The 16,126-nt window shown below is 38.0% G+C and overlaps 3 protein-coding genes and 1 non-coding gene across 6 annotated transcripts in view; 3 read left to right on the top strand and 1 right to left on the bottom strand.

Moving 5' to 3' along the window:
• LOC143361037 (xaa-Pro aminopeptidase 1) overlaps nucleotides 1–6,929 on the top strand; it is a 40,407-nt gene extending 33,478 nt beyond the window's left edge. For both annotated transcript variants that reach the window (XM_076800280.1, XM_076800279.1), the window contains 10 exons: nucleotides 1,401–1,518; nucleotides 2,006–2,384; nucleotides 2,733–2,853; nucleotides 4,469–4,832; nucleotides 5,079–5,312; nucleotides 5,565–5,731; nucleotides 5,844–5,933; nucleotides 6,011–6,242; nucleotides 6,315–6,752; nucleotides 6,809–6,929. In XM_076800280.1, the coding sequence (XP_076656395.1) occupies nucleotides 1,401–1,518; nucleotides 2,006–2,384; nucleotides 2,733–2,853; nucleotides 4,469–4,832; nucleotides 5,079–5,312; nucleotides 5,565–5,731; nucleotides 5,844–5,933; nucleotides 6,011–6,242; nucleotides 6,315–6,337 (1,728 nt within the window). In that variant the 3' untranslated portion in view covers nucleotides 6,338–6,752; nucleotides 6,809–6,929. The remainder of the gene's footprint in view (nucleotides 1–1,400; nucleotides 1,519–2,005; nucleotides 2,385–2,732; nucleotides 2,854–4,468; nucleotides 4,833–5,078; nucleotides 5,313–5,564; nucleotides 5,732–5,843; nucleotides 5,934–6,010; nucleotides 6,243–6,314; nucleotides 6,753–6,808) is intronic.
• On the top strand, nucleotides 749–964 carry LOC143361177 (small nucleolar RNA U3). The gene has a single exon (XR_013083422.1). It is a non-coding gene; the product is annotated as a small nucleolar RNA U3 (small nucleolar RNA).
• A 155-nt stretch (nucleotides 6,930–7,084) lies between the features above and the next one.
• Nucleotides 7,085–8,428, bottom strand: LOC143361058 (NADH dehydrogenase [ubiquinone] 1 alpha subcomplex assembly factor 4). Of its 2 annotated transcripts, none has more exons than XM_076800318.1 (5): nucleotides 8,284–8,428; nucleotides 8,036–8,193; nucleotides 7,717–7,826; nucleotides 7,426–7,648; nucleotides 7,085–7,344 (listed from the first exon to the last, which is right to left on the bottom strand). In XM_076800318.1, exons 1-5 carry the CDS (start codon nucleotides 8,298–8,300, stop codon nucleotides 7,259–7,261), a joined length of 594 nt encoding a protein of 197 aa, XP_076656433.1. In that variant the 5' UTR covers nucleotides 8,301–8,428; the 3' UTR covers nucleotides 7,085–7,258. The 2 variants fall into 2 exon arrangements, with proteins under 2 accessions (XP_076656433.1, XP_076656434.1); XM_076800319.1 differs by having other exon boundaries at nucleotides 7,735–7,826.
• A 5,257-nt stretch (nucleotides 8,429–13,685) lies between these two features.
• Nucleotides 13,686–15,451, top strand: LOC143360859 (helix-loop-helix protein 1). Its single transcript, XM_076800010.1, has 2 exons — nucleotides 13,686–13,929; nucleotides 15,298–15,451. The coding sequence occupies exons 1-2, from the start codon at nucleotides 13,793–13,795 to the stop codon at nucleotides 15,449–15,451; spliced, it is 291 nt and encodes a 96-aa protein (XP_076656125.1). The 5' UTR covers nucleotides 13,686–13,792.
• The last annotated feature ends 675 nt before the right edge of the window (nucleotides 15,452–16,126 follow it).

Raw genomic sequence — 16,126 nt, 5'->3', positions numbered from 1 at the left:
ACAATTAAGGGTAACAATTAGACTGCGGCTCTGCACGCAAAATAAAATTTTTTTTAATAAGTTCGACGGCAATGTATTTTAACAATTGTCGAAAATAACAGTATAATCTTATTTACTATTGTGTTGACTGCGAGGAAAATTCTAATAGTAATATTGAACTAGAAAAATTAGTTTCATTCCCCCCTTTGACTATTTAACAGCGTGCATAAATTCTGTAAAAAATCTGACACGTGTCAAACAGCTAGATACATATTCTACAATTTGTTCTTGAATTTTAAGTTTAACAGCCAGATTGCAAAAAATCAAAAACCTGGACAAATTGAACGTGCCAACTTTGAAAATTTATATCTCGATAACGCATCGAGTGAGACACACAAGTATGTAGTGTTTTGTGAAGGTCTCGATGCCAGCTACAAGAATATCTAATAAAAAATATATGTTCCTATTTAAAAATTAGATTGTGTTTCTCGTAGAACGTTTCTAAAGCATTGCATAATAAAATAGGTAAGAGTACGATATACCGCTCTCCGTGTATAGCAAATTTTGTTTCAAACATTTTCTCGTGTTATTTATATTTTTCGAGATATTTGAGAGTTTTGAGGTGAATCGAGCGCGCTACTTATAGCGCGCTACTACAATTGCTAGTTCAACTTTTCGCCGCTAGATGGCCGCCGCGCTGAACGCGCTCGCTCGCTGCTAAAGATGTGCACTGTCTAAGATATATAGGTCGCTGCGAGTGAGGAAAACCAAGATCATACTTCACAGGATCATTTCTGTAGTATATCTATTTTTCTCTTTGATTCTAATTTAGAGTCGATGCAGCCACGATGAGGAGTCGTAGCTCCTTTCCCTGAGCGTGAGGAAGACTCGAGAAGTTGGCTTCGTCCAATTTCTCAGTCATCGATGATCGTTCATCCCCTGTACTCAGTGCGGGGGACATGGGAAGTGGAGCTTTCTGAGTGGTCCTTTTATTTATTTATAATAAACACAATTTTATTAATCTTCCAACAAATATTTGTATATAACATTCTTTGCAAATTTGGTATAAAGAAAACTGTTTTTAGTAGTCTTTTTATATATTACTTAAGTAAACAAAATTATTACTATCTTCCAACAACTAAAATTATAATATAACATTCTTTTTACAATTGGTAAAACTATTTTTACAGCTCCCTTTATATAATTATTATTACAATGTCATTCTTTTTTAAATTCTGTTTTAACATTGCTCTTGAACTTTCGAAAGAGTCAGTCCCATTTCATCAAGTCTATCTTTTTCTGTGCAAGTTCTTATTTCGTTCTATTTCATTGTCCACAATTAGAAGGGGTGTGGACAGCTTACACGAACACTGTAAAATGTATTCGAATCTTTTAACTGACATATATTTCAACAATCTTAGGTACCTAACATCACTGAATGGCTGATAAACGAGTTTCGAGGCGTTCCTTCAGCGCGTATTGGCGCAGATCCAACGTTAGTTTCCGCCAGCCTTTGGATTTCATGGGAAGAGGCATTAGGTAGGTAATGAAAAGTGTCCGAAAGACACTAAAACCGTCGGCGCAAATAAACATTGAATTTATATGTACCGTTTCTCATCGAGAGCAGCCGTACAAAAGTCCGTCTCTATCAACACGAATGATCGTGCGTGTTTCATTTTCGTACATCTTTAAAGCCTTCGATAAATTTCTCGTGTGTTAACTTGTTTCCGAAGTGACGAACGAAGTGATTTTTCACGACAAATTAAAAATATAAATCTCCACAAACGACCACTATATATATTTGTCAACATATTTCATGGTATCTTCTAAACGATTCTTTTTAAAAAAATCATTCCAAACGCCTATAGTATTGAAAAAAAGAAACAGAATTTGAAAAAAGGTGTTACAACGGGTGTGTTGATTCGCGTGTTTGCTGTTCGCTGTAAGAAACCCCGATTTGTTCAGCCACAGCCCGATATCCTCGAACGACGATGTCCCGAAATTAACGATAGCGATTCGTGTCCAGCGAATTCACCCGTAAAATTGGTTCCTGTCCGTAACAACCTGGTGGACTTGATCTGGCAGGTCGGCCGACCGAATTACAATCCGCACGCGGCTTATCCGCTGCCGGACAAGTTCTCCGGAAGAGCCTGGCAGGAAAAGGTCCGGTTGGTTCGAGAGGAAATGGAAATCTCGGGCGCCGATGCTTTTGTCGTCACCGCTCTCGACGAAATAGCCTGGCTATTCAATATCCGTGGATCCGACCTGCCCGACACACCTGTCTTGAGAGCGTACGCTGTCGTTACGCTCACCTCGATTCACCTGTACGCGCCCCGACAGAAAATCCTGCGATCGGTCGAGCTGCATCTGAAAATGGACTACTGCAATCACGAGAACTGCGTCATGTAAGGATACGACAGTTTACCCCAGTGATCTCTCTATATATGTCGCCCAAGGCCTGCATGATAAACGTCGCGGAATTATCCCCACTACCCCGGGGTATAGACGCCAAGGACTCTGAACATAACACGGGTATGTCTCCTGGACGATACACGACGCAAGATCCGTGTTGTTGACATATATCGAGAATTCACTGTACAATTTTCTTTCGTTATAAGGCGATGGCTCCGGGACCTATATTCGTAGTTTAGTTATATCATGTTTACTGTTTTTACATTCACGTCGACCACGATTGAGCGAGGCTGAAAATTGCAATATTTGTTATTATATTTGTGTATGCGTTTTTGCTACAGATGGCACAACTATACTTCGATTTGGTATGACTTGCGGACCATGTCGCAAGCATGGAACACTGTGTGGTTGCCGACGCAATGCGGCTACACGCCAGGTGTTTCCAAGGAAGTGTACGATAGTGTAAGTATAAATTCGTTCATTAATTGTCGATAATTAGATTAGCGGTTTTCGTGCAACACAAAAATTGTCCGGTTCACTTGTGAGCAACCGAAGGTTAAGAAACAAGTATTGTCTCTTTTAATCATTTCGAAAAGTCGAAAATAATAGTGCCCTTAAAATCTGTACTATCTTTCCAGTTTTCTATTTGACTTGGTAATTTTTCTAATAAATGCATAAAAATAAAAATAAAAGGAAATAATATTGTTGCACCGTTCCAAAAATTTCGTCGACTAATTTTTGTCATAAATACGAGAAATGTCTGGATACTGTGGCGTGGTGGCACGTATAGTGATCCGCTCGGCTATACGCGTATTAGAGCAGATAATCCTAGGCGAAGAGACACCTTCTCCGTCATGTTCCCCTAGTCGCGTAGAGCTTGTTGAGCTTAGCTTGATCGCCACGTGACGAGCTGACACACCTTCGTAAACACCGTCCAAACACGGACGAGTGGCCTTTTCACGTTTTCACGCAATCTTGCCGTATTCTGATTACCCTAATGTCCGAGACACGAGGCACAACTGCCGAGCAACGAGATAGCCATGTAGAACGCTGAAACGCGATGCAACGCGGACCCGTAGCGCTTATAGCGAACGGATTCCACCTTCTCTTCCGCATGATCGCCGGAGCTTAGGGACGCCTGGACGCCCGCGGCATCAGAAACCAGAGAGCAATTCGCTCGTTATTATGGCACAGTGCTTCCCAACCTTCTCGAGCTAGCATCGCGCACTACGTCACGCCAACACTATCGCAGACAGGAACAAATTTTTATTTGACTCCTCTGTCCTAATTGACACAGACAACACATAAAAATCTACGTTCTAACTATAAGGAACGCAAACAGAATTCGATTAATTCAACGGACTTCATTAATGCAAAGAAAACAATTTTTGGCCACCGACTGCAGACTGCAAACTTTGCAGAAATGGCCGAAATGGCAATCGCTGCCACGTCCTTCTCGTTCAAGATATTTAACTCAAATTTCCAGTAAATATTACTTAAATATTACACAATAAAATGTACATCTTGAATTTTTAAAGAACAAATTGCTCAATTCTGAAAAGCACAAAGATATGGTACCACAAACAATGTTTTGCAGAAATGGCAGAATTGGCGGAAATGGCAATCGCTGCCACGTCCTTCTCGTTCAAGATATTTAACTCAAATTTCCAGTAAATATTACTTAAATATTACACAATAAAATGTACATCTTGAATTTTTAAAGAACAAATTGCTGAATTCTGAAAAGCACAAAGATATGGTACCACAAACAATGTTTTGCAGAAATGGCAGAATTGGCGGAAATGGCAATCGCTGCCACGTCCTTCTCGTTCAAGATATTTAACTCAAATTTCCAGTAAATATTACTTAAATATTACACAATAAAATGTACATCTTGAATTTTTAAAGAAACATAGTTTTATATGTAAGAAAATTTGACGAGTCCTGAATATCTGATACTAATGTTTTCTAGAAATGGCTTTGGGAAAATGGCCGCCGTCTGTACCAATATATTCAGCTGAATGTTTTCACACACTGCTTAAATATTGCGTAATGATACGTATTTATTGATTTTCAGATTCCGCCAGAGAAACGTTTGCAAAAACCGTCGCCGATCGTGGACTTCCAAACGCAAAAGAACGCGATCGAGGCGGAAGGTATGCGAAGATCGCATTTGAGGGACGCAGTGGCGATGTGCGATTTTCTGGCATACATGGAGGACCAGTACGAATTGAATTCGGATGGTTGGGACGAGATGCAGGTGGCCAGATTGGCGAACGAATTCCGATACGAACAGGACAACAATCGAGGCATTTCATTCCCGACTATCGCCGGATACGGGCCCAACGCTGCTATACCTCATTACGTGCCTAACAATCTCACGAACATCATGATTGGGAGAACGTCCACTTTGGTAGTGGACTCCGGAGGTCAATATTTAGGTAATAAATAACTCGAGATGATTGTTTTAATCTTACTGCTTTTCACATTCTTGTTGATTTGATATTTAAGCATGTTGTACAATTATCCTCATCTTATTAAAATTATTGAGAAGGAAATACATTTTGTGTAACTTTGAATTGACTTTGAAAAATTTTTATTTCGCACAACAAATCCGCAGTCTATTTATAAATTAACTTGTGAATTATTCGCACGATGTTATATTGTTTTTAAATATTTGGTTGCAGATGGAACAACCGACGTGACGAGGACACTGCATTTCGGCATTCCGACGGACGAACAAAAGAAAGCGTACACCAGAGTGCTAATCGGAGCAATACAATTAGCCTCCATGGTTTTTCCAAGCAGCCTAACGGCCAGCCAGTTGGATGTTGTCGCACGGTCTCCGTTATGGAACGTCGGCTACGACTATTTGCATGGAACCAGCCACGGGATCGGCCATTTCTCGTCTGTCCATGAATGTTCGTAGTTATGAAAAAGAAATGAAGTATTCACAAATCCTTCCAAGACGCGTCGACTAAACGAAAAGCCTAGTGTCGCTCCCCAGGGACCGACGTGTCGCTTGACGTGTTAAAATGAGTCCCAAATTATTGTACCATTTTTAACGAAATTGTCACAGTTCAATTTCGTCGACAATTTCTCGAGAATGCAAAATTTAGCGTTCAGTTTTTTGGGTCCACTGTTTCGCTGATTGAATTTTTCTGCAATTTCAGCACCTATTAGCATGCACTACATGCAAGTTGCCACATCGGACAACGTGTGCGAAACAATACAATTGCAACCAAGATATTTCTTAACTAATGAACCGGGATACTACAAGGAAGGCGATTTTGGTGTGCGTTTAGAGAACGTTCTTGAAGTCGTAGAAGCGAATAAAACGGTAAAAATAATTTTGCTTAAACGTATTAGGGTAGATCGAAACAACATAATTGAAAACTGCCTACCCTATTGATCAATCTTAATCTATAATCATGGTTATAAAATTGATGTAGGAGACCGCGGAATTTCTGAAATTCAGAGACGTCACGCTGGTTCCGTACGAGCCAAAATTAATAGACATCAGTATGCTGAATCCATCTCACGTGAGTTAAATAAATTATTGAGTAATGATTATTGAGTAATTCTATTTCTTTCACATTCTGAGATGATGTTTACGCAGAGGCGGTGGCTGAATAATTACAATCGTCGAATTCGAAACGAAGTTGGCTCGGAGCTGAAAAGAAGACTCAAAATGAACGCTTTCGATTGGCTTTTGACAAAAACCGCAATCATCCCGGAATCCAGTCCAGTCGACGAGGGATTATTTTTCGGATTTTCCAGCTCGCCATCTTATTTATTTAAACAATTCCATATATTAGTTTTCGTGGTCTCTGTTTGCCACGTTCTACTCGGTAAGTGTAGTCTAGTAATTAATTAATTAAGTAATTAATTAAGTTCATTTGAACGTTTCTTTCATATTTCAGGTCTTTCAAATATATGGAGTTAACTAAGGGAAACGAGGTCACATGAATTTGTGAAATGAGTGATAATTAGACTACGAATTTTTATGCAAAATTTTGTATATCGAGTGGATGAGACAGGAGGCCGCATAGATATTTATTTCTTGTTTTAATCATTTTAGTAAGTCAGTAGTCGTATTCTTAATGAATGCATAAAATCCGCAGCCTAGTGATAATAAACAGATTAATATAAGTTATTTATGTAATAGATCATTTGGCATATAGTATTTAAAGAAATATATAGATACGCACTTGTTTTACATTAGAATCTAGTTATTTATATTATTCAGGGTTTTCTAATAAAAACTGTCAAATTAATTTTTTCTTTACATATACACAGACTTTTCGGAAAATTTAGATATTTTTAGTTTGATTTGAAATTCTGCATAATATCTACTCATTGTTAGTGACAAAAGTCTACACACGATGAATTTTAAATTACAATAAAAAAGATTTAGATGTGACAAAACATAGGAAAAGATTGTTATAGAATAACATATGACCGTTTGATTAATCATAATTTTTTGTAAATACATGTAATTTATTGTATAGATTCAAAATATAGAGTAGTTAAAAATGCACTTGCATATAAATAATGCTTCCTATAATAAATCAAAGTTACCCTGACTTTTGTATAGACCATAGAACCTCCAAAAACTTGATGTATGATTTGTTTCAATCAATCTAATACACATATTACAACTAGCATAGTGGTATTGATTTAATACACCCTATACTCAATTAATTTTTCTTTTTTATTGTTTACATTGAGCCTAAATAAAACAAATGCTTATAAATATTTCGGAAACTAGGTAAGATGGCTACGATTCCGATTAAATAGCGTATTTAAATATCTATACATCATTTACATAAATTATATATAAACTACTTATAAAAACTAGTCAAGTCTAGAGAGATCTGAGTGTGATAGTTATGTCGGTTACGTTAGTTTTTGTTTCAACCTCAGGGATCTTAAAATGCTTTAGTATACTTGCTGCAACCAAACACAATATATCATAAATAACATGACCCAGAATAAATAATTTGAATGCTTATTGTGTCTACTACTACGTACCTACAACATTTTTGTCTAGTTTATATTGTACAGCTATTTTTTCTATAGTGTGTTCAGTAGGATTATCAGCGTGGCTCTTCATAAAAGCCAGAGCCTGTCTAAGAGAACATCGGCCCTCAGGAATTGTATCTGCTTCGTAAAAACCAAACTCAAAGTCTGGTGCACTAACTCCTTTTTGTGGTAATACTTTTGCTGTCTCCTCTTTTGTTTTTTGTTCTGGTTGCTGTTGGAGATATACAAAATGTTTACTTTGGCATGTTATCTAATTTCAAAGTTAATAAAATGACCAGCTATAGAAGCAGCAAATACCACAGGATCATCGGAGGTGACGAAAACATTCTTTAAACGTTCATCTAGTGCTGGATTCTTCACGTTATGCTCTTCCATGAAGTTAGGGTACACTGAAATAAAAAATGCAATAGTGAAACTTCGATACAAAAGAGTTATGGATACCGCGATGATAAAAATTGTGTTTTACTTTGTTACAACCCTCGGAAATAATAATCTCAGTGCGTTCATGTATCTATTTAGTTGTGCAGTATAAATTAAAATTAATTTAAAATTGACTCTAAGCTCATACGCATGTTTTGATAAATGAAAAGTTACTTACTTTTATCAACTAATTCTTTTTGTTTAGATACTGAAGCATGATGAGGCGCAGGAACTGGTTTTTCTCTCGAAATAACTTTCTGTGCTCGATTTTCGATATTCATAGTTCGAATCGGACGTGTCAGACGTGATAATACCTTTCCCATGATAAGTCCTAACCTTAAATAAGAATATTATGATATGATAACACAGATTTCGCTGTATATTTTATCTTCCAAAATGGAATTAATAAGTTCGCTGCATAATTACAATTCGATACTTTTCATATTTGTAACAGTCAATTAAAATAACAATGTAACTTTTACATATTCTTATGCAATAGTTAACAGCGGTTAGTTAACCTAATATAGGTTAATGTCTTCCGATTCATATACAATGATGCCAACCTATCGCCTTGTTTCGATTTTTGCCAAAAAGTAGGGTTTCTGATACAGGACTGCCAAAACAGGTAGGCGGGAAATTTGAACGATTAAAATCGGAAGAAATTCCACTCTATTGAAAGGTAAGCAAATTTTAGAATTATATAGTTTATTTCCTGTGTTTCGACACCCTGTAAACAATTTCCACAACAATTTTGTTTGTCTACAGTTCTGAATTACCGACAGCGTAGAAAAAGCTACAGTATGGTAGCGAACTCTACCTAAATGTAGCGGTCAGTCAATGAACTACATAAGATTGCAACCGGAGAGGCAATTGTTGCAACATACAGTAAAATAGAAATTATAAACCCTCAAAAACTTATGCTACTATCGCAGACGAGGTATAGGAGTAGACCAATCACACAGACAAACACCTACAGACTTCAAATCATATTACACACACGTAGTAGAAATGAAGTATATGATATATCCAGTTCTTGCTAATACATTCACTCGCTAATAAATTCACAAATAGTTTTCAGTTGGACTTTTTCACTGTTTTTGTGTGTTACAGGTTCACGAGTTGTGCAGCCAGGAAAATTATTAGAGCAACAATTCAAGCTCTCAACAACCGCACTCCCAACCCTCTAAAGTCACGTGTCCCACGAAAAGAAAGGGTGTTGAAAGGGCTGGGGGATGAAAAATAGCGAACGTTGAACTATCTCATGACACTTGTAACCACCAGAAATATTAATCGGGTGGTAGTCGATTAGAATGTGGTCTAGATGGTCCAGCTTACCCAGTGCAGGATTGTAATCAACGACACGTGACCGTTGTACCCTGCCCGCAACATGATTATTACTCAACGTTGATCACTCGGTTATTCACCCTTTGCTCGTATGTTGCAATTTGTCGGAACAATTTGTGCAATTGTAATATTCGAAAGCTGCCCCTTCGTGCTCGACGTTTTTCATTCGAAATCTCTCTGTCGTTCGAAACCCTTCTGCTTTCTTTTGTTGTCATTCTGTGTCTTCCTTCTGTATCGAAACTCATCAGGAAAGGGACCCGATTACTGTGTCTACATTAATTGCACTTATCTTTAAAGCGTAATGAATATTAAAAAAAGATATATTAAATTTTTTTCATTAAAATCACTTGATATATATGTTACACCCCCACCCCCACAGTAATTGGCTCCCTTACCCTAGACGTTTGCAAAAGCTCGTGCCCGATTGGAGAATAACATAACAAATGCTGATTACTTTTATAGAGTAGTATGAAAATGAACGGAGTGATGGGACAGCGAAACACAGTATGGATTTCCTTGGAGGATCAGGTGCTGAAGGAGGAGCATCTGTGCTGATGCTCGCGACATAATAATCTCTTCTCCCCTCCGCCAATTTACTTAACTGTAGATAAACAAACTGAAAAATACGAATATTCGGGAAACCTGTTTAATAACAAGTGTAATCCGAAATACTTAAAATACATTATTATTGAAATCTTACAGTGGGTCCAGCACTTCGAGAAATCTTAAAAAATCAAATCAGTTCTGTTAAAACTGATAATAAATCTATTTCAATGTTTTTAATTTAACAGCGCCGACCACAAACGGCCATGTTTGTCGTTCCAAGATTTTCCAACCATTTTCAGAAGTTCCAAAAATACTCGAATATATTTTATATCGAAATAGTAAATAGAAAATTCAAAATTAAATACATACGAAAATAGTTAGATTATCAATAGTTACACAATAATTATTAGCACAAATTTGAGCGGGACCTCATCGGCCCCAATAGTTTACTTAAGGGTTAACCCTTTTTAATGATGATTGAATTATATTTGAAACAAGCCCGATAATTTTCATTTAAATAATAATTTTTTGAAGCTCTGGATTGTTAACAAAATAAAAGAACTTCCTGCGACAGGATGGCTAATTTTCCTGCTTGTTTCGATCGTCCTTGAATAAACAAATTTCCAATGAAAAAGGCCATTAGTTCGTACGCCTAACGGAACGTTCAAGTGAAATTCAGTTTGCGCAATGAAATATAGAAAAACGAAGCAATTTTCGAACACCACGGTGGCCAGAATCGTGGAGCCTAAAGAGCTCGCATGATCGATAAAATGGTCCACCCATTCGCGTATCTACGTCCTACGCTTCGCACATTCTCGGCGCCGACAGAATGGCGGGCGGTTTGGGGCGGTCTTGCAACCCCTAATCGACGATCCGATTGGAGAATTCGGGGGATGCTGTGGGAGAAAGATGAACGAACGAGACACGAACGGTGGAAAACGAGAGAATGCGTCGTAGGCGTGGTCTCAGGGTTCAAGGGTAGATCTTCCTGCTGGCAGGGGTTGCATCCTACCGACGGGAATCCTGGAGATCTTATCAGAGGTGCTGTTGATCTCGTGGAGCAATCGTCCTTGACACTTGCCACTCAAAAATCGCGAAAATACTGCGTCGAAAAACGCTTCGATCAAATCGCCGAGTTCAAAACTCCAGTTCTCAATCGCGCAAAAATAGTGTTTTTGAAAATAATACAGTGATCGGACGACGAGTATAAATTTTCACTTCGTTCCCAAAGTGAGCCATGGGTGTAAACGGATTTTAGAAGAGCTGGACGAAGACCGGACTATGATCTCATGGTTAGTATTGCATTTTATTACATCTCAGTTTTTTTCTCGTTTTGGACCAAATCGATGCAGTTTTGAAATTAGCGCAGTTGAAAGTAGCACAAAGGTTTGCTTCATTGAAGCACATATTACAATAATTGCATGGAGTCCTAATAAATGCAGTTTTGAAAATTGTGCAGTTGAAAGTGGCACAAAGATTTCTTCATTGAAGCACGTATTACAATTTAAAAATTTTACAAGGTCTACATAAACATAAATAAATATAGTCTTGAATATAGCGCAATTGAAAGTGGCACAAAGATTTCTTCGTTCGAGCACACATTACGAAAATTGCACGAAGCCTAAATAAATGCAGTTTTGAAAATAGTGCAACTGAAAGTGGCACAAAGATTTCTTCATTGAAGCACGTATTACAATTTAAAAATTTTACAAGGTCTACATAAACATAAATAAATATAGTCTTGAATATAGCGCAATTGAAAGTGGCACAAAGATTTCTTCGTTCGAGCACACATTACAAAAATTGCACGAAGCCGGAATAAATGCAGTTCTGAAAATTGTGCAACTGAGAGTAGCAAAAAGATGTTTTCATTTATTACAATATAAAAATCGTTCGAGGTCTAAATAAATGCAGTTTTGGAAATAGTGCAATTAAAAGTAGCACAAATTGGCACAATTATTACAGTGTTAAAGAGAAACCATCTGCGGCTTCGGGTGTCAAAAAGATGTTAAAAAAACACATTTATAAAATTGTAATTCGGTGGTTTTTGGGGTGGAATACGAAACAGAGATGGGGTACGATGTTACGCGAAATCGTGTTGATCATAAAAGTACGTGGACGTGTGGCGAATACTGTGAAATATTAAAATGACCGCGACCTGTCCATACAGATCGTCGGATTTATCATAAGAATCAGATCGCGGGATAGATCGAGGGACGTTTGCTGTTAATAATTGAGGAGGATCACCCCGCATCCTGTGCAGAATGGCGACGCATTTTTTGAATTATGCAACGCTACCTTTCGTCAGTTTCCATCGAATTGCTCGGGATTTAAGAGCCCATTGGGGATCGGGGGCTATTTCTTCTTTAATACGGTTCTGTTCGTCTCCGGATTCTTTGGCCGCTTCGATAGTTTATTTATCGGTGCGCTATCTTTTATTTTCGTCCTTTAAAGGACAACGTACAGTCTACTTTTACTAACGCAAAGGGCGGGATAGAGTATCCCTTAAATGAACAGTGTATTTAATAATTTGGTGGATCTTTGTGCAAAATACGAAATTGCTTTTATTAGAATTGAATTTATTTCTATTTATTTCCTACTTTATTTATACTTCAATAAGCGTTGCACGTTGATACGGGTTTTCCCAATTTCGTCATGGTCGAGTTTAACGGATAGAAAAACCCCCGACGGAACATAACCCTTTCATAGTGTTCCGTGCGGAAACATTGTGTGGCAAATATTTGATTAAGTTATTATTTCTCTCTTCCCGAATTCGGACGTGATTCCCGCGGGACTATCTGACGATTTCAGCCGATAGGCACATCGACTGATGTTTTCATGGTTGGTGCGCGTGACCGAGGGTGATAATGCGAATAAAATAATTCCATTACTTTGTGCTCCATCAAATAAATCCATCGAAGCTGTTTCTGCGCGTGTAGACATCTTTTCTGATTAATTATGACAAAATAGCTTCACTAGTTTTATTGTTGTACTGTTATGACAATATAATAACTTGTACTACCATTAATACAGTATTAAATTAAAAATTGAATTGAACACACTGGTAAGAATTTAACGCGTTGAGTCACCACTCCAAAAAATACCAGATGGAATCAAAATAATTTTGTTAGTCACACCGAAGCGGCAGAGTTTAAGTTTATCATAGTGATCACTCATTTGTGCCGTTTCAAAGGCTGATCAAATTGTTCAAGCTTGCTATACTGAATTGTGAATGTACATGTAACTGTAGGTAATATCGTTCATCAAATACGATTTTCATACTGAGACTATAATTAAAACATCCACTGTCAATTACGCGTAATAAGCTCTATTAATAACATAATTCAGAAGGCCAATATATATGTTATTGTCACAATCCCTTTTGATTTTACTGCAGGAATATTTTTACAGCCTGCGCGAATGAAATTATCACTTGGTCATTGTGATAAACCGTAATAATCTGTTAATAACAAATATAATTTGCAACGTCCGAAATATGTTATTGTTATAGTCCCATTTATTTCGTTGTTTATACAGTGGAACCAAAAAGTATTTGACCATCAAATTTCCGATTCTCGCAAAATCAGCGATATTCAACCTGTTGTAATTTCCTAAAAAACAATCGCAAAGCAATAAACTTGGACTCATTTTAAAGCTTGAACATTCCACTTTTGCACCCCGTTATTCATTTTCCTGTGAGAAGTGTTTGCATGACGTAGCAGATGAGAAACCGATGACCCATTTTTCCTCGAAATGACATAAATTGAAACCTCTGTAAAAACATTAAAAAATTTTCTTCGTGAATGAATCTTCCACTGATTTGAAGATTAGCTCCCCTATATAATATAATAATATTGAATTTCATGTTCCGTACATTGAATTACAGAGGGTGGAGACAATAATGGACGTGCCTGTTGCAACTTCTGTTCCACGTGGATAATTAGAATGAGACGAGGATAATAAAAATCAGAGGAGGAGGAGTCGACTAACAGGAATTCTTGCAAGCTATCTAATTTCTAGTTTCACAAACAAAAAAAAGACGCAAATGAAGAATTCCATGAACAGTGGACACGGGGTTGTCGTGAATGGAACAGGTGCACCCGGCGGAGGCACTCTTTCGAGAGAAGAGAGACGAAGACGCAGAAGAGCGACGCAAAAGTATCGAACAGCTCATGCTACACGGTGAGTGCGATATAGCTGAAGATCCTCTGAAAGTTTCAAGTCGATTGCTCGACTCGAGGTATAGTGGAGACAGTTTCAGAAAATGTGGTTCAAAGATTCGTCCATCAATTAGCGTTAGTCGAATGTTTCCCCTATTAATTATATAAACATTTACAACTAATCTGCAAATCCAGGACCGTAAAAGGACCTTCTTCCCCTCCAGAAAATTGTAGACCAAAAAAACATTTACATACTACTCGGAAAAGTGTCGATATTCGAACTGTGATAATTTCCTTCGAAAAAATAGCACAACAATAAATCGAGGCTCATTTCGAAGCTTGAAGTCTCTATTTTCAAAAAGCGCAGTGTTCATTTCCCTCCAAAATATTTTCACATGACGTGGCAGATCAGAAACCGAAGACCCATTTTTCTCCTCTAAAATGTTCCACACTGAAACCTCTGTGAAAACATTAAAAAATTTTGTACGCGAATGAATCTTCCACAGATTTGAAGATTGAAGCCTCCCCTTTGCAAGGATATTTTAAAAATTGATGTACGATTTTTTCCCACTGTTTTATGGAACAACAACGAGGAACAAGTTCCCCAAGGAACCATTTATGCTACTGACGGTACACCTTCCCGTTCGAAGCTCGATAAAACGATGTGAAAAAAATCGTACGTCAATTTTTAGGATCTCGTTGGAAAACGGAAGCTTCAATCTTTAAATCTGTGGTGGTTTCAGTCACGAAAAAAATTTTTCATGGTTCACACGGTCGTGTGAATGTATAGCATTCTCGAGAAAAAACGTATCTTCGGTTTCTCGCCAGCTACATCATGAAAAAAAAATCCTGGAATAAAATGAATAACGGGGAGCGAAAGCGGAATGTTCAAGGTTTAAAATGAGCCTAAATTTATTGTCGTGCGACCATTTTTTGCGAAATTATCACAGTTTAAATACGGGCAATTTTTGTAGGATCTGGTACAGTAAAGATTCGATCGAAGCAAACTCGAACTGTACGATCTAAGCAACATCCCCTCCACTGTGCACGCTTCCCCCACCAACGCCTCTTTTGCGCAGCGCGCATCATCGCTGCGCATCGGTGCCTCCGTCTCTCCCCCCGTAAGTCCCGCCATAGCTAACCTATGCGCGGCTTAGGTTGTTTATCCACATCCACGAGGCACCGCTGCGCAGCGAAGATGCGCGCTGCACGAAAGAGGCGTTGGTGGGGGAAGCAGGCAGCTGAGGGGCCCCTACCACTGATCTAAGCAAAGGCACGGACCCGAGGATGTTGCTTATATCAAACCCTTAGGGTATTTAGTATTCAAGCACTTCTTGGATCCTCTGTATGTACAGAACATTGATGAAAACTAATTAATTAATATTTACAGAGAAAGGGTGAGAGTAGAGGCCTTCAATCTAGCCTTCGCAGAGCTTCGGAAGCTGTTGCCCACGCTGCCACCGGACAAGAAGCTCTCCAAAATCGAGATCCTCCGGTTAGCAATTTGCTACATCGCCTATTTGAATCATGTTCTCGAGGCTTGACTCGAAACGGAAGAAAATCTATTTTTACAGGGCCTAATTAGGCGTCGACGCGACTATTCCTTCGAGCACACCTCACACGGTACAGCGTTGATGCGTTAATGCGTAAATGCGTTAATGCTTGTTTGGATTAATGTCTCGCAAATGAAATTTAAGCTTCATAATTGTAGCCATTTAAGCTATAAATGAAGCTATCTCACAACTCAACATTGTAATATAAATAGTTGGTATTAAATTAGTTCATACATCTCTGTAACCCAGAATGCGACAAGCAACAAACTGCACGAGGGTTAATGGACAATCGTTTCTCCTATTGAAGTATGACAGTTATATCGACATGTATGTACGACAATTATCGATTATGACAAGATTCGGTTTAGATTTTTGTTGTTTTATTTTGTAGGAGTAATTTATTTACTAACTCGACCGAGAATTGCGAGTTACAAGGACTTTGTTATATTAAGCCACGCCCACACGGACGCAACAACCAGCAACTTTTAGTGCATCTGTTCAGTGTGGACACAGCTTAAGTTATCATGGAATCTGCAATCTAATTATAAGTTACTCTAGTCACTACTGTTAACTGTATTGTTCACGTAAACGAGTTATTATGTACAATTATCATGTAGACGAACCGTTGTACAGGGTGTCCCAAAAAATACACAGTTTGAATCTTGG

This window comes from Halictus rubicundus, chromosome 14 (assembly GCF_050948215.1).
Source record: "Halictus rubicundus isolate RS-2024b chromosome 14, iyHalRubi1_principal, whole genome shotgun sequence".
In the NCBI taxonomy this organism is placed as follows: Eukaryota; Metazoa; Arthropoda; class Insecta; order Hymenoptera; family Halictidae; genus Halictus; species Halictus rubicundus.
Note: the sequence above shows the minus strand (reverse complement) of the source record. Positions and strands in the feature narration are given on the sequence as shown.

What these genes read in the sequence shown, in the direction of transcription:
- LOC143360859 (XM_076800010.1), top strand. Translation starts at nt 13,793, where the DNA reads ATGAAGAATTCCATGAACAGTGGACACGGGGTTGTCGTGAATGGAACA. An exon ending in CGAACAGCTCATGCTACACG is followed by an intron (nt 13,930 to 15,297) that starts GTGAGTGCGATA and finishes TAATATTTACAG; the next exon opens with AGAAAGGGTGAGAGTAGAGG.
- LOC143361058 (XM_076800318.1), bottom strand. An exon ending in AAAAGAATTAGTTGATAAAA is followed by an intron (nt 7,827 to 8,035) that starts GTAAGTAACTTT and finishes TTTTTATTTCAG; the next exon opens with TGTACCCTAACTTCATGGAA. An exon ending in TGGTATTTGCTGCTTCTATA is followed by an intron (nt 7,649 to 7,716) that starts GCTGGTCATTTT and finishes TATCTCCAACAG; the next exon opens with CAACCAGAACAAAAAACAAA.